This window comes from Portunus trituberculatus, chromosome 14, assembly GCF_017591435.1.
Source record: "Portunus trituberculatus isolate SZX2019 chromosome 14, ASM1759143v1, whole genome shotgun sequence".
In the NCBI taxonomy this organism is placed as follows: Eukaryota; Metazoa; Arthropoda; class Malacostraca; order Decapoda; family Portunidae; genus Portunus; species Portunus trituberculatus.
Genome location: NC_059268.1, coordinates 13,795,963 through 13,820,401, shown reverse-complemented (window position 1 = coordinate 13,820,401; position 24,439 = coordinate 13,795,963). Strand labels below are relative to the sequence as shown.

At 41.3% G+C, this 24,439-nt stretch overlaps 1 protein-coding gene across 4 annotated transcripts in view; it reads right to left on the bottom strand.

Moving 5' to 3' along the window:
* The window catches only part of LOC123503748 (tyrosine-protein phosphatase 99A-like), a 783,535-nt gene that overhangs the window by 256,098 nt on the left and 502,998 nt on the right, over window positions 1-24,439 (bottom strand). For all 4 annotated transcript variants that reach the window (XM_045253746.1, XM_045253744.1, XM_045253747.1 and 1 more), the window contains exon 4: window positions 15,145-15,268. In XM_045253746.1, the coding sequence (XP_045109681.1) occupies window positions 15,145-15,268 (124 nt within the window). The remainder of the gene's footprint in view (window positions 1-15,144; window positions 15,269-24,439) is intronic.

Here is a 24,439-nt window from a genome sequence, read left to right as displayed (position 1 = left end):
ATATCTGAGTAACGTGTGTGTGTGTGTGTGTGTGTGTGTGTGTGTGTGTGTGTGTGTGTGTGTGTGTGTGTGTGTGTGTGTGTGTGTGTGTGTTGGGATGGGAAAAACAATAATTAAAGAGCACCAATCTGAGATGCTGCATAATAAAAGACAAATCTGTTAAAGAGAAGGTAAAGATTTAGAGAAACACATTCGTTAATAAAGGTAATGCCAAACAAAACAAAGTAAACGCTGAAGGATATCAAAAATAAGAAAGACGTAAAAACAGAGCAAGAGAGAGAGAGAGAGAGAGAGAGAGAGAGAGAGAGAGAGAGAGAGAGAGAGAGAGAGCAGCAAAAAAGAAAAGAAAAGAAAAGAAACCAGGAGGCGGAGATGGAGGATGAAGGAGACAGAGGAAGGAAGGAACGAAGGAAAAGGAGAGGAGGAGGAGGAGGAGGAGGAGGAGGAGGAGGAGAAGAGGGGGATAGAAGTGGCCTTTAATCTGGGCAAGTGTCACTCCCAGACGCTGCAGTGTTACCTGATGTGGATAGAGACAATGAGGGGAGAGAGGCGGCCCGCAGGCTAATACCGAGTCCAGGTAGAGAAGGGGGAGAAGGAACAGGAAGGGGAACAAGGTGGAGAACAAAAGGCAGGAAGAGGAGAGGGCTGAGATGAAAGAACATAATAAGGAAGTCATCAAATACAGTTAACACGTTGATTATTTTTCTTCTTTACGTTTTACTACTCATCTTTCGTTCGTTTATGTGATTGGATGTTGTCTTTAAAGGATCCAATGCTGTGTCTGGGATCCTGTGTTGAGGTTATTGTCTCTTTTATGCATTTCAAACGGTCTAGCAAGTAGTTATAATATTCCATGTATATTTGACGTCGTGATCACTTGGTAATATTATTTTATGGGATTCAGTACTGTGTTTTTCGATTGAAGGGTAAGAGAGTTTTCTTTTTCCTACACTTCAATCGGCTTGGATCGCATCTTTACCTCTCGACGTTTATCTAGAAAATTGATTCCTTGATTCGTTTGCTCTTTTAAGAGATCCAAAAGCTGCCTTTCGATTCTAAATAAGAGATTATGTTTTTTAGTGTGTTTCGACTTTCTTGTATATACAGATAATTAAATTTCGTTAAGAATTTTAAAGGGTACAGTACTACTTTTCCGATTTCCAGTAAAAGAGGTTGACTTTTTTATGCATTCCGATTGGTGGGGAGGGAGAGAAAGGACGAGGTGCTGGGAAACCCTCGCCTGGTGCTGCTGCTGCTGCCGGTGGCGGTGCCTGGGCCTTGGGTGGGTGGCAAGAACAGCTTTGTTTAAGGACTCCATTAAAGCAAACTTTTATTCGAGCAACTAAAACTCATTACCAGGAAGAGAGAGAGAGAGAGAGAGAGAGAGAGAGAGAGAGAGAGAGAGAGAGAGAGAGAGAGAGAGAGAGAGAGAGAGAGAGAGAGAGAGAGAGAGATGCAGGGAGGAGGGAGGGAGAGTATATTCCTCTCAAGTAACTTGGGTGAAGAGGCTCTTGTCTCCTGCTCTGCTCCTGACTTCTCACGTGCTGCCTTCCACCATCATCATCCTCACCCCCCCTTCATCACTTCTCTCTCTCTCTCTCTCTCTGATGTTTCTTATTGTCAAGACGTCTCTGAAAATATTTTGTGTTCCTCTTTCCTCCAACATCCTGCACTTGCTCCTCCACACCTTGGTCCGCCACTTCAGGCAAGGCAGCCACCCACTCCTTGCTCTTTCCCTCCTTCACCTCCTTCCACAGCGCCTGACTCAGCTAATACTCAGCAAATATATGGATCGTTGCGTTATTGCACGTCAGCGCTGATGATACCGAGGGAGGGTCGAAACTAGGAGGTGGAGGAAGACGTGAGGGGGAGAGAGTGAGAGGATGGTGGAGGGAAGAGGGAAGAGACAAAGCATCTTAGGGAACGTACAGCGGGTTTGGTGGGGAAAGATAATGCCTTCACTGTAATATATCTAGCCCAATGCTTCTCTTTCCAGTTTATGCCAGGAAAAAAGGAAGAGAGGAAAATTTTGATCTGATTAGTGTTTTTCTTTCTCTCGCAATGACGAAGAGAAAAAGGAGAGAAAACAATATACGATAAGGCAGGAAAAACAACATAAGAATTGGCAAACATCTTATCTTTTGAAGTGGAGACAAGACAACGATAACTCACTTGGCATGAAAAGGAAGGACAAGTGGTGAATTAATATAGAAATGAGATTATGTTTCAAATTTCACGGCATCTGATAGTGAAAAACATTCTTACCGATGAGTAATATAATAAAAAAAAGCAAAACATTTCACAGTCATAGAAAAGCAAGACAATATAGAAAAAACAGACACTGGAGCTGCAGAGAGAGAGAGAGAGAGAGAGAGAGAGAGAGAGAGAGAGAGAGAGAGAGAGAGAGAGAGAGAGAGAGAGAGAGAGAGAGAGAGAGAGAGAGAGAGAGAGAGAGAGAGAGAGAGAGAGAGAGAGAGAGAGAGAGAGAGAGAGAGGGAGCAAAACTGAAATGTTTCGGTGAATTCGTGCAATACAGAACGATAGAACAGCCACGAAAATGTGTGGAGTCAATTATGGCGAGGCCCTTTGAGAGAGAGAGAGAGAGAGAGAGAGAGAGAGAGAGAGAGAGAGAGAGAGAGAGAGAGAGAGAGAGAGAGAGAGAGAGAGAGAGAGAGAGAGAGAGAGAGAGAGAGAGAGAGAGAGAGAGAGAGAGAGAGAGAGAGAGAGAGAGAGAGAGAGTAGTTGCTAAGGTCACTCAATGTTACGTAAAACCTTTGACTTCAACTCCTGAAAGCTCTCTCTCTCTCTCTCTCTGAAGTCCCAGCGTCTGTTACACGTCTCTGTTTTCGTACATTTCTCTTCATAATTCATCTCTTATTCAAAGTTTACTATTTCAATTGTTACCGTATGACTCAGCAGTATCTCGCCACTTAGATATGGCAGTCTGAACTCAATGAAACAAAGCAAAGGCAACTGAATTCACAAACATCTTTTCCCCTCCATTCGTACATTCTTACAAGAGAAAACTTTCTATGCAACAAACTTTTCAGGTAATTGGTATTGTAATAGTGTATACCGCCGTGGTACAGTGGAAACATGCGTGCTTTGTGGTCCGAGGGGTCTCCAATCGCACGGGTTTGAATCCTGTCCACGGTCCGAGTGTAGCTTGGGCTTCCTCACTCGGGGCAACGGTTTCCTAGCGGGTGGGCTTTGAGATAGGAGGTACCCCAGAAAGTATTCCCTTTAGCCCATAAATTCTCACACATGGTATAAATAAGAAAAAACTAATTTCCTAGGTCAGTGGTTCCCAAACCTTTTTCCGTCATTTCTCCCTGCAGCCAGTTCAACCATCCAGATTTCCCCCTTCATGTGTATGAGAGAAAGAGCAGTTAAAACACACTGAGACTATTTACTAATTTATTTTTCAAATGTACAAATATACTGATAAACTTATAGTTACAGAGTAAAGTGGATAGAGAGCAGTTAGTAACAAGTAAACATAGCCATAGAGAGCGGTTAGTAACAAATAAAAGGACTTTTGATTTGACTTTGAAATTTTTTTAGTTAGTAGGTAGTGTAATTATTTCCCCCTGGCAGCTTCAAATTTCCCCCAGGGGGAAATTTCCAGTTTAGGAACCACTGTGACGTCATCGAACAGAAAACTGCGACATTGCACGCCTCCTCTCATTGGGAATTTAACATGTTCTAAGTGAAAAGCTATGAGGTGAATGGAATGTTTGAATAAGTTTAGTACTGGGACGCATTTTTACTTTGAATTTTGGGTATGATTAGGCAATTTTATTTATACATTAGGTAGGGTCTATGGAGGTCAGAAGATTAATAGCCACAGTCTTCACTATTTTTAATCCCCACATGAGTTTCGGAAGCTGTATAAAATCACCAAAAAGTAAGCAGAATGAATATGGAAATGCGTCATGGTATTCAAGGGGTTAAAATCAAATTCTTTGTGTATGGTAAACGTTACACTACTTTTGCAACGTCCGCCTTTTCTTTTCTACATTTGAAATAAAACTGCAGCCCAAACAGCGGCCAAAACAACAGAATGAGCGCACGGCAGAATGAGAGTGTGACCACTACCAAACAGTGCTATGCTCCGGCGCCGCTAGGAAAAGGTATAAACACATCAAAGTGGTTACTACAGACTACGTGGTATTAAAACAGAACATAGATTATTATTCCACCTACGAGAGATGAGACTCAAGAATCGAGAAGAGGAAGGAGAAGGACAGCACAGTTCTATGAGGCGACCCAGCGCTGCATCATTCACTTGTCAGCAGGACGGGGGGAGTGAGGCGCTGATATTCTGTTTTCAAGTTTACTGATGTGAGGATAAAAACTTTGGTCAGTGCTTGTGTTCTTGTGATATGCGTATAGCAGTACTGTGTGGAGTTTGCCCGGCAGGAAGCTTGTAAATTTGAAGGAAACACACAAACTTGCTAAAAACTTCCATTTCTTACGCAGTGTTGACAGGGTAAGGATAAAGTTGTTTTCTCAGGGGAAATACAGTTGCTATATTCAATTACCTCTCCGCGAAGTTAAGGAAAAATGCTTCTACTGAATAAAACTTGATTCCACAAAGAAACATATCACTTCTCTGTGAATTATGTCTCGACACACTTTGAGTATACATTTAGTGAATTAAACTGCCTTGTGCAATCTGTGGTCGTGTGTGTGTGTGTGTGTGTGTGTGTGTGTGTGTGTGTGTGTGTGTGTGTGTGTGTGAGAGAGAGAGAGAGAGAGAGAGAGAGAGAGAGAGAGAGAGAGAGAGAGAGAGAGAGAGAGAGAGAGAGAGAGAGAGAGAGAGAGAGAGAGAGAGAGAGAGAGAGAGAGAGAGAGAGAGAGAGAGAGAGAGAGAGAGAGAGAGAGATGAGATAGATAGATAGAATAGATAGACAGACAGACAGACAGATAGACTAATAGATAGATAGATAGATAGAAAGATAGATAGATAGATAGATAGATAGAGATAGAGAGAGAGAGAGAGAGAGAGAGAGAGAGAGAGAGAGAGAGAGAGAGAGAGAGAGAGAGAGAGAGAGAGAGAGAGAGAGAGAGAGAGACGGGTGGGAGTGGAGAGAAAGGAGGATAACGTGGGCTACACAGGGGGAAGAATGAAAGGGACAAGAGATGCGGCTCCACTAAGATTAATATGTAGACTTTTATATAGAAAGAAAGAATATTGTACGTGGGCATACCGGGGAGCGAAGAACCTTGATACAACACACATACTTTGTAGAACATGTGAGTGATGTGAGTGAGTGCCGGGTTATGGTGGACCGTGAAAAGATGGGGATAAAGATCGGAAAGGAAACTGGTCACTATAAAAGGATAAATAGAAAAACTAGACTCAACACTGCACGGACTCTAAATATTCAGGGACAGACTGAGACATAACTCACGATACGGTGCTCCTAAAATTTCGTTGTCTTGCAGTTAACAGTACAGAGTGGAAGTTGTTTAGGGCTTTCAAGATTGTTTTCAAGATTTTAATGAGACTTTAACAAAGAATCTCCATCATCAACAGGAAAAGCACTTACAGGAACACAATTGATCTAATTAGTGGCCTCTGAAAATAGTCTAGATAAGAAGAGAATGCGCTAGACAATAAGGATATCAAATTGTAAGCCAAGTAAGGAAGATGGAAAAAATAAGATTTTTTATATAAGAGGGGAAACTGGCCAAGAGCAACAAAAAACAAAGAAAAGGGCCCACTTAATTTCCAGTCCCCTACAGGTCGGCAGAATCAGCCGAGAGAAAGTGACAAATGTCTTGAAACCTTTCTCTTAAGGGAAGTGAAGTCGCGGGAAGATGGAAATACAGAAGCAGGCAGGGAGGAGTTCAGAATTTACCAGAGAAAGGTATGAATGATTATGAGTTCTGGTTAACTCTTGCATTAGAGAGTTGGAGAGAATAGGAGCGAGAAGAAGAAAACCTTGAGCAGTGAGGCCGCAGGAAGAAGGGAGGCATCCAGTTAGCAATACCAGAAGAGCAGTTAACATGAAAATAGCGGTAGAATATAGAAAGAGATATAACATTCCAGCGGTGAGAAAGAGGCTCAAGACAATCAGTCAAAGGAGAGGAGTTGATGAGATGATTTTTGATTCCACCCTATCTAATAAAGCTGTATGAGTGGAACCCCCTCAAATATGCAAAGAGTACTTCATACAAGGACGGATAAGGCCCTTTTACAAAGTTTGCAGTTGAAGGGGCGGGAGAAACTGGAGCAGACCCCTCAGAACGTCTAACTTTATAGAAGCTGTTTTAGCATGAGATGAGAAGTGAGGTTTCCAGCTTAGATTATGAACAAATTCAATGTAATTCAGTGTAGAAGAGGGGAACAGCTCAGTGTCATTAAAGAAGAGGGGATAGTTGTCTGGAATGTTGTGTCGAGTTGATTGATGGAAGAACTGAGTTTTCGAGTCATTCAGCATTACTAAGTTTTCTCTGCCCCAATCAGAAACCTTAGAATGACGAGAAGTGAGGCGTTCTGTGGCTGGTGGAAAAAAAAAAAGTTACGATTCTCTAGCAAGGAAAACAAAAAGTTACAAGGAAAATAATGTAACACAAAAGAAAAAAGCAAAGGAAAATGAAAAAGTCACGAGGAAAAAAAGTCAACATTCCCCAACTAGTTAACGTAAAGCAAGCATATAAACATAGTGAATCTGTCGTCCTATTTGAGACACCCATAAGGAAGGAACTGGAGAGAGGAAGCGTTATGAAATCTTGATCAATGTGAGTGTGGCATTTACAAGACTCTGAAAACTGTATGACATTCCCCAAAACTCGCTCTAATAAATAAATGGTGTAAAAGTTTATAGTCTGGTCCGCATCTTGTGTTGGAAAGGTCGCCTGTCTACGAATGCGAGAACAGTAAATTTTTTGAGGAGTATTGTACGTATATAAAATGAAACATGATTCTGTGCGACGCAAGCTTTTGATGGCAGCAACTAAAGATGTCAGAGGGAAAGAAGGTGCGCAGAAACATTTAAGGCATAAATTATAATGAAGAAGAGAGAGAGAGAGAAAAGATAAAACAAGAGTGGGTAAAAATTTGGGAACAGAGAGAAAGAATGAATAAGAAATGCGAGGAAAAAACCAAAAACAAAGTAAAATAATGGAAAAAAATGGATAGAAGAAAAGTAAAGAGAGATGAGATAAAAGAGAACGATGTGTAGGAGAGAGAAAAGATGTAAAGAAAGAGATGGCAAAAAGTATTAATTATGAAGACACAAACAAGAAAAAAACGAGAAAAAACAAAAAATCTACAACGACGCAGCAGAACGAGAGAAAGAAAGAAAAAATAGGAAAAAATTCAGGAGACAAAAATAAAAGACATATAAAAAGAAAGAAAAAAAAAAAGAGGAAAGAAGTCAAGGAGGAGGAACAAGACGAGAATACAGTGAAGGAATGCATTAGTGAAGTCCTGAGTATTAAAGAAGAGAGATCGACACCACACAATAGCGAACCTCCTCCTCGTTAGGGCGCCCTCCAGATTTGTGCGGATGCGTGAGTGTGCACAAAGAGAGAGGCGAGAAGCGGGAGAGGAGAGAAGAAAGCGAAAATTTATGGGTAAGAAGGCAGAGTATAAAGGGATGAAATGTTTATCCAAGGGGAGGCCTTTTAAAAACAGCGGGGGAGAATGCGGGCAGGTGGAGCGGGGATAAATTATATTACCATACGGTTCGCGGGGAGAGGAATGTGCAGGAGATAGTGAATATAATGCGTGTTTTCTAGGTTTTTATTAGACTGGTAAGATTCTTGGTGTTTTTATGTGATAGGAGAACTGGCCAAAAAAGAAAGCGGAAAAAGGTCCACTGAGAGTTCAAAGTACCTACAGAAATATCTAAGAATGTTCAAAAGACAGTGAATATAATGTGTGTTTTCTAGGTTTTTATTAGACTGGTAAGATTCTTGGTGTTTTTATGTGATAGGAGAACTGGCCAAAGATAAAAAGGGGAAAAAAAGGTCCACTGAGAGTTCAAAGTTCTTATGGAAAATGTCAAATGGATAATGAAATACTAAAGAATAAGCGTCTTCAAAACTCCCACGTGAAAGAGTCCAAGTGTGTGTGTGTGTGTGTGTGTGTGTGTGTGTGTGTGTGTGTGTGTGTGTGTGTGTGTGTGTGTGTGTGTGTGTGTGTGTGTGTGTGTGTGTGTGTGTGTGTGTGTGTGTGTGTGTGTGTGTGTGTGTGTGTGTGTGTGTGTGTGCGCGCGCAAAGAGACGATTACACACATGTACAAAAGAACAAGGCAAGATTAATCCTTCAGCACCTTTATCCTTACCTTTATCCTCTGCACTCCTTTCGTGTCCTGCTTTTAATTTCCTCTACTCCCGCTGAGCCAACACAAAGGCGCCACCACTTGTAGGGTTGCAACAATTAGTTCTCCACCACACACGCCTTCAGGAGCTCCCGGCATGCCACTCCAGCACTTCAAATCGTCAAAGTAAGTCACGCCACCTCTGCACACCTACTTCTTCTTTGGGTTCTCAAGAGGCAGGGAGTGTTATTGTGGCAAGGAAGTTTGACTCACGCAAGCACGTCACGCACGCACGGTCATACACATGGTCACACGCTTTTCTCTCTCTCTAACACACACACACACACACACACACACGTACGTTGTCTATATAGCAATAAGAGCAATATGAAAGCCTGACAAAATTCAAGCCTTTTAGAAAATCCGCCTCACCGGCAATAACAAGACATACTTCATGGAGTAACACAATCATTGCCTATTTTCAATCATAAAAAGACATGTTAATGTATAGTCTTTCTGAAATATGAATCCAGAATCAGCGATGGATGATCTGAATGAAGCCTTTTGATGTCGATGTCCCGTAATCATCCTTCTGTAATTTTCCCTTTGGAGACAAACCTATTTATGGAGTCGATTCATAAATTTGGTTTTGAGTCAATGGCCAGACTGGACAAGCAAATGACGAAGCAATCCCAGCCAGGCAAAAATATATAAAGGGAACACGCAAAGCCAATGAGTAACCTGGTAATATCCTTGGCCTCGCTCTCGGTGAAGGAAAAAAAACAGCATTACTTTCAAACCCTGTCAAAAAATAGCCACTTCCCAACACGCTTAATGAGAAAATGAATAATTACGACAAAAAAGTACTTTGAGAAAAACCTCTGAAGTGTGTGACGAAAAGACAAACTAAAAGCGTGAGAGAAAGAAAAAAAAGGGAAGAGAAAAGAACGAGCAATGTACCTATAATGAAAAGAAAAAAAATAAGGGAGAAAAGGAGTGACTTTCCCCCTCATGAACTCTTCTTCTCCTAAAAGTAAAGAAAAGAAAAAGAAAAAAAAAGCTACTTCCTGGTGATGAAGGCTGGAAGGGGGGAGAGGGAAGGAGCAGGAGAGCAGGAGTGAGGCGGGAGTGGGATGGGAGTAGGTCGGGCAGGACGGAAGGCGGCTCAGCGGTAGCTCGGGGCGGTGTGACGGGGTAATGATGCATTCATTACCGAGAGTAATTACCTCATCTCCTGGCAGACTCCTTCATCCCTCACCGCCCGGGACACTAACAGCTCTGCGCACACTGACAGGGGGGGAAGTCGGGGAGTGGAGGGGGAGTACCGTGGCTTATAGTGTCCAAGGGCCTGGCCTGATTCACGGGGAGGCGACGAAGAGTAGCGAAAAGACCGAGGGAGAGAGGCAGAGCAGAGGCAGAGCAGAGGTAGGGAGGAGTTATGGTGGAAGGTTAAAGGAAGGTCTGGAGAAAGGTTCGAAAAAAAAGGCGCGTGAAGCAGAGTCTTGCAAGGTGGAGCAGGGAAGGGAAGGGAATGGAAGGGAGAGGGAAGGGAGAAAGGAAGGGAGAGGGGGAAGGGAAGGAGAGAAGGGTCGGATCGCAGGGAGGAAGGTCTACAAAAAAAGCTGATGAAGGACTTTGGGAAGCGCCGTGGAAAGGAAAAGGAGGGATAGAAGAGACTGCTGAACCGTGTAACAAGGCTGATGTATAAAAAGAGGTGGAAAAAAAAAAAAAAAAAAGATAAGATGGGCAGAAAAGGACACTTGAAAGGATGAGTTGAGGAAATGGACAAATTGAAGGACGGATGCAAAAAAAAAAAAAAAAAAAAAAATAGACTTGATATATAAGGCAGTATAAGAAAATGCAATAAGGGAAAGACATTAGAGAAAAAAAAAATGAACAGTAACGAAAAAATAAGCATGGAGGATAAACAAATAAAGAATCCGATATAAAATAAACACAGGAACTGAAACACAAACAACAACGATTATGAAGGAAAGGTAAAACAAATGAAAAACGAAAATCAAAAGGCGACACGAGAAAGAGTGAGACAGAGACAGAGAGAGAGAGAGAGAGAGAGAGAGAGAGAGAGAGAGAGAGAGAGAGAGAGAGAGAGAGAGAGAGAGAGAGAGAGAGAGAGAGAGAGAGAGAGAGCGAGGCACACAGAATGAGGGAAAAATTCAGGCAAATTGAAGAAAATAAGAGGGAAGAATGAACGTGTGTAAGAAGCGTAAAAAAAAGACAGCTGATTAGAAGACACGAAAGAAAAAAATGAAAAGAAAAAGTGTACGAATGAAAAGACACACACAAAGCATAAAGGGAAATATTTTTGACACGAAGATAAATAAGGAAAACGAAGAAAAAGAAAAAAAAAATAATAGGCTGAAAAAAAAAGAAAATTAGACAAAAAAAAAAAAGGAAAAAATGAAAGAACTGGACAGAAGCAAAGAAAAAAAAAACACAAGAAAACGAAGACAAACAAAGCAGACAAAACCAACAAAAAATTAAACTAGAACAACAAAAAACGGAAGAAATAATAAAGTTAGTACCTGGATCGAGGGTGCAGGAAACACACACAGAAAGGGAGAGGGAATAATGGCACGCACAAGGAAACATGGAACTGAGAAGGGCGAAAAAGAAACATTGAAAAACAAAACGCACAGGAAACATGGGACGAACAAAACCCCAGACAATTTTCTCTCTCTCTCTCTCTCTCTCTCTCTCTCTCTCTCTCTCTCTCTCTCCTTACGCCACGGATTCATCGCATCAGTATCAGCCTTGTGAGTGCAGTATCTGGTTCGCCTACGTAAAGATTATTTGGTTGGCGTTGAGGCTTGAGTGGCTGGAGAGAGAGAGGGATAGCGAGAGCGAGAGCGAGAGAGAGAGAGAGAGAGAGAGAGAGAGAGAGAGAGAGAGAGAGAGAGAGTAGAAGGAAAGGGAAAGCTGGTTGTCGAGGAGCAAGATTGTTTGTCTGAAGCTGAAAAGGGAACTAAAAGCGGTACCGGGAAAGGCTGAGAGGTGGAAGAGGAGAAGGATAAGCAGAAGTAGGAGTAGGAGGAGGAGGAGGAGGAGGAGGAGGAGGAGGAGGAGGAGGAGGAGGAGGAGGAGGAGGGTAGATAGTGACGCCCTGTTTTCCATCACCTTTCGGAAAAATCTTGACCAAACTTCGTGTACATAATATATTTCCACACATATTAGTACGTATTTCTTATCATGCATGCACGTATGAACATGTGTCATTATATACATTATACAGAAACACCATACACTTCACTAAACATTAAATAATCACTAAGAAACACAAATGATGGACAACCGGGCTCTACCGTGCAGTTTTTTACAAGATATACTTTTCTTAAACTTAGATTGAGGGGCATAAAATAGTCAAGACGAGGACAGTGGACAGTGGACAGGTGAAGGAAGGATTACCTGAGGACAGAGGGAGAGAAAGGTAAGAGAGACAAGAGGTGGAAAGAAATATTGAGCTTCTGACACGAGAACTGCAGGGAAGAGGACAAAGGTGAGGGGAAGAAAAGGTGTTAGTGTCTTGCCCTTGCACCACGATCGCCTGCGAAGCCCGAGGGAGAAACGAAGGCAAAATAATGAGAGGAAAACGAAATACAAACACAAAGCTGCAAGGGATGGTTAAGTGAAATAGAATCAAGAAAAAAGCGAGGAGCATGGAAAGAAAGCTTATGACTGCACAAAGTGTCGCAAATTCCCTCCCTGCCTTTGTCTAATTACTACGGAGAACATTTTCACTAATACCCGAGAAAGTTTCCCTCGAGAGATGAATTCAGAGCTCAAGGAAGAATAATATTAGAAAAGTGTGTGTGTTCGCCTGAGCTGAAATCATTCCGAGGGTTTTAATATAACCTTTATCTTTTACAGTTGGTGAATGTCAAAAATTGTAAGTTTCGAATTTTTTATCTATTTTTATCTGTGTTTGTTTTCCTGTGTGTATGTCTGTACATCTGCATTCCTACGTTTTTTTTTTTTGTTTCCATTGACTCTTTCTCTGTTATTTGTCTCATCTTTCTCAGTCACTAAACACGATGAGATGTTTCTTGTTCAAAAGCCGATGAATAAAAATTGCAAAATAAATTCTTCCACCTTTTTTCTTGTAAGGACTTAAAACATTTGATATATATGACTTAGTGCTGTGAATTGCTGCTTATCGTAACAAAAGGGTTAATGGTTGTACAGTTCTTATTAACTATCTCAGCAATACTTACCAGAACTTAGGCATGCTCGTAGAGGTTCATGTCGTAACACGGGCTAAGACTGTTCACTGTAGTAATGTTCTACAGTTTGAAATCTATCCATATTATATACATCATGATAATTTCCAGTTGTGATAACTCCATCAAGGAATCATAAATTATATATCGTGAATTTGTGACAAAGAAAATCTTCAAATCCGTCCTAATACAGGGGATACTCCTAAAGCATTTCTCTCCACTGGATCGTTTAAAAAAAATTGCAGTTATTCTTTTAATTCTTTGAGATTCCCTAGAAAAATAGTGGGTGATTAAAGGCTATTGTTCTATTCGTGGCCAGTATAAAAGCGCTCCCTAATTAAATTCGGTAAATTCACAAAATCACTCCGTCTCACTCTGGCGAATCTATTTATTATTTTTCTGTCAAGCTTTATATTTTCACGGACAGCAAATCGTTTCACAGATCAGTAGTCCTCCAAGCTCACAGTCTCCCTCCATACTAAACTATATCGATTAAAACATATATCTGCTTCAGTCGGTCTCATAAGATAATGAAAAAAATCAGCCTAACCTAGTGACTTTATCTAATGTGAATTATTAAAGGCAATTATTCTCAAAATTAAAAAACCGTCGTGCAGTGGGACCGCGCGCGCTTTGTGGGCCCCATGGGTTCTCAAGCGCACGGGTTCGACTCCTAGCCACGGTCCGAGGTTAGGAAGGGCATCCACTAAGGCTTAACGGTTCCTAAATGCCAAAATCAAAGTCCTCCTGACTTCTCTGTTAGGAGGTACCGTCCTAGCCCTAATGTAGCAGGGAAACCGGACGTAAAAACTAAAAAGACATAAATAAAAAAATAAATAAATAATAACTTGCAACGAAAAAGTAATACGGTAATGAAATGTGTGTTTATAATTTTACTTTTCCTGTGAGACGGATGCAGTTCTATAATGATAGTTTTAACTCAACAAGTTTATTCTTTGATGTTCTGTCAAGGAGAAACAGCCACATAGCAAGTATCTAAGTAGTGTGACGGCTCCAGGACATCTGTTGAAGCGGCGTGATGGCTCTGACGTCATCCGAAATTTAACCTAACTGGCTTTCACCTCCCCTGGTTTATCTCCAGTAACACGTTGAAAGTTTGTGTCAAGAGGAAAAAATATAGTCGGCTTTCCGTAACTCAAACTTGAAGGCTTGTCTGCTGTCTGTTTCCGCTGTCTGGTGTAGCGGGGACGGACAGCCAAGGAACGAGTGGTACTTTGTGCAAACTCTTCGAAAAATATGTACTGGATTTACTCGCTCTTTATTCCTCTCTCTCTCTCTCTCTCTCTCTCTCTCTCTCTCTCTCTCTCTCTCTCTTTCCATTCACTGGATTTCTGTCTGCCACTAAAACTCGCAAAAGAACACATGAACATAAAGGAAGAACAAGTAATAGTAGATCCTACGAGACTGTAAGCTGAGGTATTTATTACTAAAAGTGCTCATTCTGGTTTAACTTTTTACACAAGGAATGGGGCAACGAAGCGAGAGACAGTGAAAAAAAGCAAAATTGATAAAGTTTGTCTCTGTTAAAAAATGTCAGTGAGAAATCTAATTCAAGACAGAAAAGGAGTGAGGATGGTTGGCATATACGTTATTAATCCAAACCGTATTTTCACCCACAAAAACAACACCTTTTCTGTCATCACCGCTTCCCAAACACCGCTGTCTGCATATGGGTGCACATTATAATTTTAAGTACGACTAACATTCTAAATTCTTTCAGCTCTCAGTTTCCCCTCGAATTTATTCCCTCCCTTAATGGCCTCAGCACCAAGAGGAGGCGTGTGTCTGTGCGAGGGACGGAGAGGGACGGCGGGAGTGCCACGAATGACGCCTTGTAATTTAGTGCCGCCCCAGAAGTGCAACCTAGGCACATCTTGCTGTACCATACTAAAGGCACTTGCATCCGTATCTAGACTCCGCCTCGCAAATGTACCAAGGATTCGGAGCCAGGACATCATCTGGCTCGGGACATTTTTGGAGTTTGAAATTGGTTGGTGTCCAGATCGCACGCTAACTTCTCACCATGAGCCACAAATTCATAAACTTAGGTGAAAGACTCTGTGAAATGCGTATACAAGTGTGTGTGTGTGTGTGTGGGGGAGGAGTGAGGATTATGTACAGTTGTCGTCACTAGTGCGAAAAAAACACATCATTCACATCTGCAGTCTTTATAATTTTTCCCTCAATCTTAATCTATTCAGTACCAGGACGCGTTTTCATATTCCTTCTGGTTACTATTTGGTGATTTTATACAGCTACAGAAAAACATGTTGGAATAAGAATAGTAAAGATATTAGCTATTCATCTTTTTGACCTCCATAGACCCTTCCTAATTCAAATAAAATCGTCTAATCATACCCCAAAATCAAGGTAAAAGTGCGTCTCAGTATTGAAGGGCTTAAGCATCCTGACCTGCTGGCCTTACAAAACCTGAAAAATAGTGGACTTTCATCATAACCACATCCCTTCAAACTTGATACACAGCACAAAACCACAAATCAATACAGAATCACAACTATCAACCAAGACTACCGAGCTACAGAGTGAGAGAAAGCTAGCTGGGAGCGTGGATGAGGAGCCTTGAGTGGCGAGCAACACCTGACACTCACCTGATATGGACGATGTAGTGCGAGATGAGCGAGTTGTGGTTGTCTGGCGAGGCGGTCCACGACAGGTTGACGGAGCGCGAGGTGAAGCCCATTACAAGCGGGCGGCCGGGAGGGTCTGGCTTGTCTGTGAGGGAGAGAAATGCGATGAAGAGATGGCTACTGGTAGGATGATGTTATTATTGTTGTTGTTATCATTATTATTATTATTATTATTAGTTAGTAGTAGTAGTAGTAGTAGTAGTAGTAGTAGTAGTAGTAGTAGCAGCAGCAGTACTAGTAGTCGTAGTAGATGTAGAAGTGGAAGTAAAAGTAGAAGTAGAAGAATATGAAGAAAAATAAAAAGAAAGGAAAAGCAGAAAGAAGATAGAATTACTACTACTATTATTATTGTTATTATTATTATTATTATTATTATTATTATTATTATTATGAGTAGTAGTAGTGGTAGTAGAAGTTGTTTAAAAAGTAGTAGCAACAACAGTAGAAGATGTTGTATGTAATCTATCATTATCAACATTCCTATTCGTCTTCTTCACTACCTCCCATTTCCTTTCCCTATTTCCATAACCCTTCTCGTCCTTATCGTCATCGTTGTTATCATTTTCCTCCTCCTCCACCACCACCACCACCACCACCACCACCACCATTACCGCCAGTCTAACAAAGTGGAAAATAAGGCTCCCTCTGGGCTGACGGCCACATGACCTTATTAAGGGTCCGGCGTCTTGTCAAATAATCTACCCTTAAATTAAAACACTTCAAAGTTCTCAACGTTCACAGTTTCATTGGGCAAGTAATGTTCCACAGCTTCGTTAGGAATAGAATATAAGAACCACCTTGAAAATTGAGAACTATTGCATCGTGAAGGAAAGGTGTTATATATACAAACACGGCACGCACACGCACACACACACACACACACACACACACACACACACACACACACACACACACACACAAACATCTACGACTCGTCACGTGTTGCTAATGGATAATTAACCTTGAGCTCATCAGTATGAAATATCTTCGTGGCATTTGCTCGAATTAATTTCACGGAATCATATTACAACTAAATCATTTGTATGCATATATGATATCACGACTAATTAATCCTCATCCTAATCATCATCACCAGCCTCCATGATTCCACGGCTGGGCAGGGGCCTAATTAATCTTATTTACCGCCAAAGTTTAGTGAGTGACCAACCACCGTGCCTTGAATGATGTCTGGGTGTGATGATTGGCTGCGTGTTAACTCATTTGTCCACACACTTCCTGAAAAACAAACACACACACACACACACACACACACACACACATCATAAAAATAAATGGTTCTCTGTATTAAGTCTATGTAACAACACACAAACATAATTTCCCATAACTCACTCATTGTTCTCTCAAACAGTACACAATAACTTCCAAGACCAAGGACAGACAACAATGTACTGGTTTCGATAACAATCACGATTTGTCAAAGGAGAGAGATGTTTTTTTTCATACAATAAGCAAGGATAAGTACCATTGGGAAAAAAAAGCTTATTCAAAGAAGGGATGAACAATATGTCGGTAGAAAAGAAGAAGAAAAGAACTGGTGTATATATGGAAGTGAATGAAATAAGACACGGCCAGCCAAGGAAAGAATAGAAGAGAGAGAGAGAGAGAGAGAGAGAGAGAGAGAGAGAGAGAGAGAGAGAGAGAGAGAGAGAGAGAGAGAGAGTGTAGGTTGGGTAAAGAAGAAGATACCCTAAGAGAAATTAACGAGTGAAATCAGTGACACCATATGAAGCTTCGGACTTGACATAAGAAGCTTTAGACTCAAGAGAAAAGAAAGGTAAGGCTATTTTATGGAATTATGAGTAATAGAAGCATCCTTGTCGAACTCTTCCATTACCATAGTCTCAAATGTAAACTCCCCCAGCTAGGAACATTTTAAGACAAGACAAACCCTTCTCAGACACCCATTGACCAGAGTTAGCTTAAATTTTGTGTTATAAGCCACTGCACAGCCTGCCCTTTCTGGCTTTTCTTACTCCCTCCCTGTGCTCTTGGCTGGAAGATAATAAGGAATTGTGAGTGTGGTGTGTGTGTGTGTGTGTGTGTGTGTGTGTGTGTGTGTGTGTGTGTGTGTGTGTGTGTGTGTGTGTGTGTGTGTGTGTGTGTGTGTGTGTGTGTAAGCGTAATTCATCCAGTTTCCACCAGCTTTTAACCCTCTAACTCTTATGGCCTTTTCTTTCAGTTTAATATAATTACGTGGAGAACTTACGTAGGATGAGATAACATTACCAGCAAAATGTGTAATGGATTAGTTGAAATCTTCGCGTATTTGCAGTTTTATTCGTGTTCAGTTACGTTTGGTTAGAATTGAATAGGCACTCATGCAGATAGAGGATGCCATTGTGTCATCAACAGGGACGGAGTTAATTACACTTAGCAAACAAGAGTAAGTGTAATTCGGAACGAGTAACTCTGAAACTAGACTGAAACTGCCGCGGGTTTAAGGAAGTTAACGTAGCTCTGAGGAGATCTGGGGCAAGGAAGACGAGATGAGAGAACCCACGCCGTCACTACCATCACGAAGGCACGCAACTCAAAACAAGGTGGTGGATATTGGTGGTGGTGATGGTGGTGATGGTAGTAGTGGTGGTGGTGGCAGGGATGGAAGATCGAAAGGCAGAATAATTAACAAATCTATAAGGTAAAAAAAGAAAGGAAAGGGAAAAAAGGAACGAAAGAGGAATATAGAAGACAGACAGAAAATAAGACAGGCAGACAGACGAAGAAAAGAAAGAGATAAAGAGAAAAAAGTAAGAAAGAGATCAAGAAAAAAGAGAGAAAAGAAGGAGAGAAAGAGAAAGAAAATCTTGTAAAGGAGGATGAAGGATTCTCAAGGTCATAGCAGGTGAAGGTCAGGGCGGCGTCCCTCAGCCCAGCTCCAGAGGCACGTGTGGTGTTGATCAGCTGTTCACACTCACGCACACCCAATCACAATAAAAAAGAAAAGAAAAACACGAAGCCGCTGCGCCAAACACGTAAGAAAACACGTCTGTAAAAATCCTCATCTTTCAAGCGCTAAGATACACACACACACACACACACGAGAGAGAGAGAGAGAGAGAGAGAGAGAGAGAGAGAGAGAGAGAGAGAGAGAGAGAGAGAGAGAGAGAGAGAGAGAGAGAGAGAGAGAGAGAGAGAGAGAGAGAGAGAGAGAGAGAGAGAGAGAGAGAGAGAGAGAGAGAGAGAGAGAGAGAGAGAGAGAGAGAGAGAGAGAGAGAGAGAGAGAGAGATCCGCACCCAACATCTTCTCTAAAAGCATCTCCACGTAGCTACAAACTTACTACACACACACACACACACACACACACACACACACACACACACACACACACCATGGTAACTTGAAATAATGGTTCAAGGAGAAAATAAATTAAAAGGAAGGCGCCAGACAGCCAATTTCAGCTGCGTTTTCTTTACACAGACACAAGCACGGGAAGTCTAGTCTATGATCAAGGAAAATTATAAAAAAAGATCTGTGTAATTCATCAAAGTTTAACCCCTTGAATAGCATGATGCGTTTCCATATTCATTCTGCTTACTATTTGGTGATTTTATGCAGCTTCAGAAACTTATGTGGGGACGAAAATAGTGGAGACTGACCATTAATCTTCTGACCTTCATAGACTCTTCCTAAAATGGTCTAACCGGGCACAAATCTCAAGGCAAAAATGTGTCCCTGTATTGAAGAGGTTAATTCCACACGCAAAGATTTCCTCATTGAAAAAAATACACTCAAAATAACTCCAAGATGAATTCCTCCCATGGTAAAAGAAGCTATTGAATTGTATGCTACCCTAACGTAATCTAATCTAACCATTTTTGTAGGGAATTTTCTGGGAGCAAGTCTTGTCAATGGGATATCTATGAGACTTTTATGGCCCGTGGAAAAGAAATAAACAAGAATAGCACGAAATAAGTAAAAAAAAAAAAAAAAAAAGAGAACAAGAAAATAGAAAAAGTGGGGGTGGGATTGCCAGAAATGACGGTTCGTATTCACATTCATTAAACTGCGAACTATTCCAAACTCTCTGGTGAGCGACACGTATGGATCCGTTTACGTAATGTGAGTTAAATTTGGGACTGGATGAGTTGCGTACGTGGCTGTAAAAAGGCTCAGTCGTACAGCTCGCCATTGTGTTGGATTAGCAAAGTGGAAATCTGTTTGGAAGCATGATTTGATTTCAGACACAAAGGATTTAGTTTCTTTTATTTATTTAGAGTTTGGGGCCGATGTATCGCAGCTAAAAGTGAATACTGCAGCTTCAGGATTTCACACACTCACTGATATCGTCGTGGTACAGTGGAACCATGCGTGCTTTGGGATCCGAGAGGTCTCCAAGCTCACGGGTTCGAATCCTGTCCATGGTCTGAGTGTAGGTTGGGCTTCCTCACTCAAGGGAACGGTTTCCTAGCGGGTGGGCTTTGAGATAGGAGGTACCCTAAAAAATATCTCCTTTATCCCATAAATTCCCGTGAAAAGCCCACATGGTATAAAAAAAAAATAGTGTTAGGCAGTAAATGAATCTTTTTCTTTGCTTTATTATGATGGCTTGAAGATGTGCTAGGCCAAATCAATGAGCATTTCAATTCCTTTATGAAACCTTCCTTGAATTTTACCTATACAACTGCAGAGATTAGTAACCTATTCTGGTGATGTAAATAAAGCAAGATGGTTACGAAATGCTCATTAATAACCACAAACTTTAATTACATGTCAGCACAGATCAACAAATTATTCTCTCTCCCTCTATCTCTCTAGGTTGTAGAAGACTTTAGAGGGCAACGGTGGGGAGTGGGAGTGGGTGGCGGGGTGCTTCTGTGGGTCTAGGTAGAATAAAAGACGGGGAGCGGCGGGAGGAAGAGGTGCAGGGGACGCTCATTACCTCGCATTTAAATTTTGCTCGTCGAGATGGAGTCTTTTCATATATTAGCGTCGAGTGTGGCAAAGACAATATAATGCGACGGAAATATTTATTCAGACACATAACAGTAGAGATGTAGCAGGGAGGTTCATTAGAGAGAGAGAGAGAGAGAGAGAGAGAGAGAGAGAGAGAGAGAGAGAGAGAGAGAGAGAGAGAGAGAGAGAGAGAGAGAGAGAGAGAGAGAGAGAGAGAGAGAGAGAGAGAGAGAGAGAGAGAGAGAGAGAGAGAGAGAGTTGATATGAAACAAGTCATTTTTTTCACATGATGCTACTGAAAGAAACAGACGGAAAGAAAAATATCACAAACTACTAATGTAAAAATGCTTCTGCAAAGTTACAATAAAATCTCAGTAAATATTTCACAGGAATCACGAACGAGAGATAGGGAGGAAAAGCAACAATTTTGGCTTCTAAAACCAAATAACAATGATCAAAAAAAGAAAAAGAATAAAAAAAAAAAACACAAATGCTAGATATACATAATCCATTTCTGGCATTATCTTCCGTGACAACAGTACTTTTATCACATTCATCCCGACAATCATTACCTCACACTTTCTGCCAGCTCAGTGGGTTCATCTTGCTACTCAACCTGTTTTGTCTTCCGTGCTTCCTAATTCCAAATTCATGACTGACAGTGGCTTGAATACGAGACCTATCTTTAAGGCCACCATCTGCAAAAGGTCTTCACTCCTCCCTGACAACTGCTACACTTTTACGGTTTTTTAGCACTTCCTTCTCATTCTTAAGCTCTCTGATCGTGAAGAATCTCGCTCGTAGAGTTTTTCAAGGGGAGTATCAGCATATCACAAGACGTAAGATTGAAGAAATACACGGTGGGAGTGAGAGCGTTATGTTACTCGGCTATTATTCAGTACAGGTAAGGCCATTTTCTTATTAGTTCGCTAATCTGCAAATTTCCTCTTCGCTATAAGGTGATTTATTTGTGATACTTTCTGTTTTAATATTGTAATGATGTGTTACAGTGTATAGTGTGATTTTGAGTGAACTTTACATTGGTTCCTGGATTTCTCTTGGTAATTTTGACTTTTTTTATTCTGTTTGTTGATATTATGCTCAAGAATCAAGTTGGATCTCAAAATTAATGTAGTTACTCTAAGTTTACGTAAATGCTGCTTGTGGTCAATATCGATCTGTCTATCTATCTGTGGCTGCTATACGTTTGACTCATTGAGGGTAAAAGCAGATGAACAAAAAGATGTGATAATTTGAAGCTAATAACTACTTCTGCTCACGTCTCTCTCTCAGCGTGTTTCAGTTACTTATCTCCTGCACTTAAATGACTCAAACACACTTAACAGAAACATGCTAATTGCGCACACAAGATAGTTTCTACAGGTGGTTTCGTAATTGTTTTGATAATAATGTCTCATGGTACGTTTCGAGTGTTTTTTGAAGGACAGAATTGGAATTTATAATATCGGAAATCAGGGATCGTGGACAACATCAATTTCTCTCGTATTTTATGTTGAGCGTGTGTGTTGGGGGAAGGGGAGAGAGGGGGGTTCAGTAGTGACCTTTGTATCCTGTCGATGTCATGTGTCTATTTGGCGTCAGAAGTAATAGGCCACGAGTAGGCGAGCTCCACATTAGTACTGTTGTTGTTGTGTTCATGAAGTTGCTAATTGATGAAACGCTGCCACGGACGCGCTTCAATGCACAAATAAGTTCACATATTCTGTTTATTTTATGTTTTGCAGTGTTCAGCAAACTGTTGGGAATAAATACAATGCAAACGAAAATTTCCGGCAGTATAGATTGTGTATACTAGTGTGTGTGTGTGTGTGTGTGTGTGTGTGTGTGTGTGTGTGTGTGTGTGTGTGTGTGTGTGTGTGTGTGTGTGTGTGTGTGTGTGTGTGTGTGTGTGTGTGTGTGTGTTCAACTCCTGACGGTGAGGCTAACGTCTTGTTAAGCCTCTCCTACACATGCTGCCCTAGAGAGGCTCAGCTTGCCTTTACTGACTCTCTCTTCCTGCTGCCTCGCCCAACAAAACACGATCCGCTCAGACAACCTCCTAACGCTAACAAAGGCGAGTAAGGCAAACCAGCAGTGGCTTGAGGCAACTGAAAGGCATCTATTTTCTTGATAACAAAAAAATGCCACTAATTTAAGCTACGTATTAATGAGTCTCAATTCCGTAACAGTAATAGGAAGAAAGAGCAACAATATAATCTTGTTTTTGTGTTGATGATACTGGAAAACGTGCCTGTTCAAGGAAAAAAAGTATTACAGATTTAAATGTATTATTACCACATACATATTATAGAATCAAAACAAAATATCAAGGAAAACACTTATTAAATTATCTTCTCTTTGAATTTCCAGCTGTTTTTCTGATTAATAATCCTGAAAAACCTACGCTACGGTTTCAGCAGGAATGTGGCGAATTCTTGACTCTCCCCAGCATTCTGACCAACGAAGTGAGAATCGATGGGATCTGCCTGACGACGAATCTTTTCTTTTCCTATTGATTCCCGGGAGCGCGAGAAGAGATGGAAATCAGTGAGCGAGACTGAGACGCAGGAGGGACTGACTGCCTGCAAGCTTGGTCCATTAGTCCTTCAGTGCAGCCTTCTCCGTAAACCTTCGGCATGGTCAGGCTCAGATAGTCCAGTGTGGCCCGGAAGAAAAGCCATCATCGGTAAGAAAAGCTACTGGAGTTAAGTGTACGAAAGTGAATGGAGAGGAAGGGTAGTGAATGGAACTACGTGAAAGTGAGTCACTGCAAATATATCTTCACCTTTCGCCTTTTTGATGTGATGTATCTTTTCTTTTCTTTAATCGTTATTCGTCACTAACTGCTTTATAAGGGCCAAACAGTATACTGGTGATCATTTCCTTGTTTGGGTGAATATTCCTTATGAACTACACTGTTGCTACTACCACCACCTGCACCACAATCACCACTATTATGACTACTACTATAAACTACATTGAAATCTTAAAATCTTAATAGACTTTGTATTTTGCATAACAACAATCAGTAGAATAATTAATCCTACACATGGCGAAATAATCACGTTTTTGTTATTAACCCTCCATATAATTAGTTGCTTTTCTGTCATATGAACGTCCTTCCACTGTCAGATCACTCTCGTCTCTGCACAGGTCTCCCTTTTTCTTATAACCTATTCATCCCAGTAATATTCTTTTCTTTTTTAGTTTTGCCATCCTGTTCCTTTAATTTTCTCTTGCTGTAAATATCAAACACATAAAAGAACATAATAAGAACACAACAAAACTAAAAAGATGTCTTCTTCAGAAAACACGAGTCAATTTTCATTCCCAACTTCTCTTTACTAACCCCCACCACCATACAAATCAAGCTAAAAATAACGACGCTCTCTTTAAATTACACACTAATAAACTTTCTCTGCTGCACTCGCTCATTTGATTTTACTTTACTTCATTTTTCGTCCAGTGTAAAACGAAGGAAAAACAGAACTTGCCTTTGATTACGAGCAGGAGAGTGAGCAAACCGAGACATAAACTTCCTGGTGCCCATCACGGTGAGAACAGACAGTCACCAAGGGAAGCGTGCATCACCATCACACTACAGCCGACTGACGTTAAGGTGTTCATATACAAATGGCTCCTACAAAAACATATACCATTTTACTTGAAGTATATCAAGAAAAAAATAAAATGTGGAGTCCCCGAAGTACCCTTAAGCTCCTCCACGCGTGAATAGACGAACAATAAAATGTGTTATTATGCTGGCGGGCAGGGATAGCCGGCGGTGGTGGTGATCTGGTGTGTGTGTGTGTGTGCGTGTGTGTGTGTGTGTGTGTGTGTGTGTGTGTGTGTGTGTGTGTGTGTGTGTGTGTGTGTGTGTGTGTGTTCACTGTTCACTGTTTGATCTGCTGCAGTCTCTGACGAGACAGCCAGACGTTACCCTACGGAACGAGCTCAGAGCTCATTATTTCCGATCTTCGGATAGGCCTGAGACCAGGCACACACCACACACCGGGACAACAAGGTCACAACTCCTCGATTTACATCCCGTACCTACTCACTGCTAGGTGAACAGGGGCTATACGTGAAAGGAGACACACCCAAATATCTCCACCCGGCCGGGGAATCGAACCCCGGTCCTCTGGCTTGTGAAGCCAGCGCTCTAACCACTGAGCGTGTGTGTGTGTGTGTGTGTGTGTGTGTGTGTGTGTGTGTGTGTGTGTGTGTGTGTGTGTGTGTGTGTGTGAGTGTGTGTACTTTGCAGGCTATAAGGAAATGAGAAACAACGGAAAACGGACCATTATAAAGTTGTCAGTAAGAAAAAATAAAATAAGAAGGCAG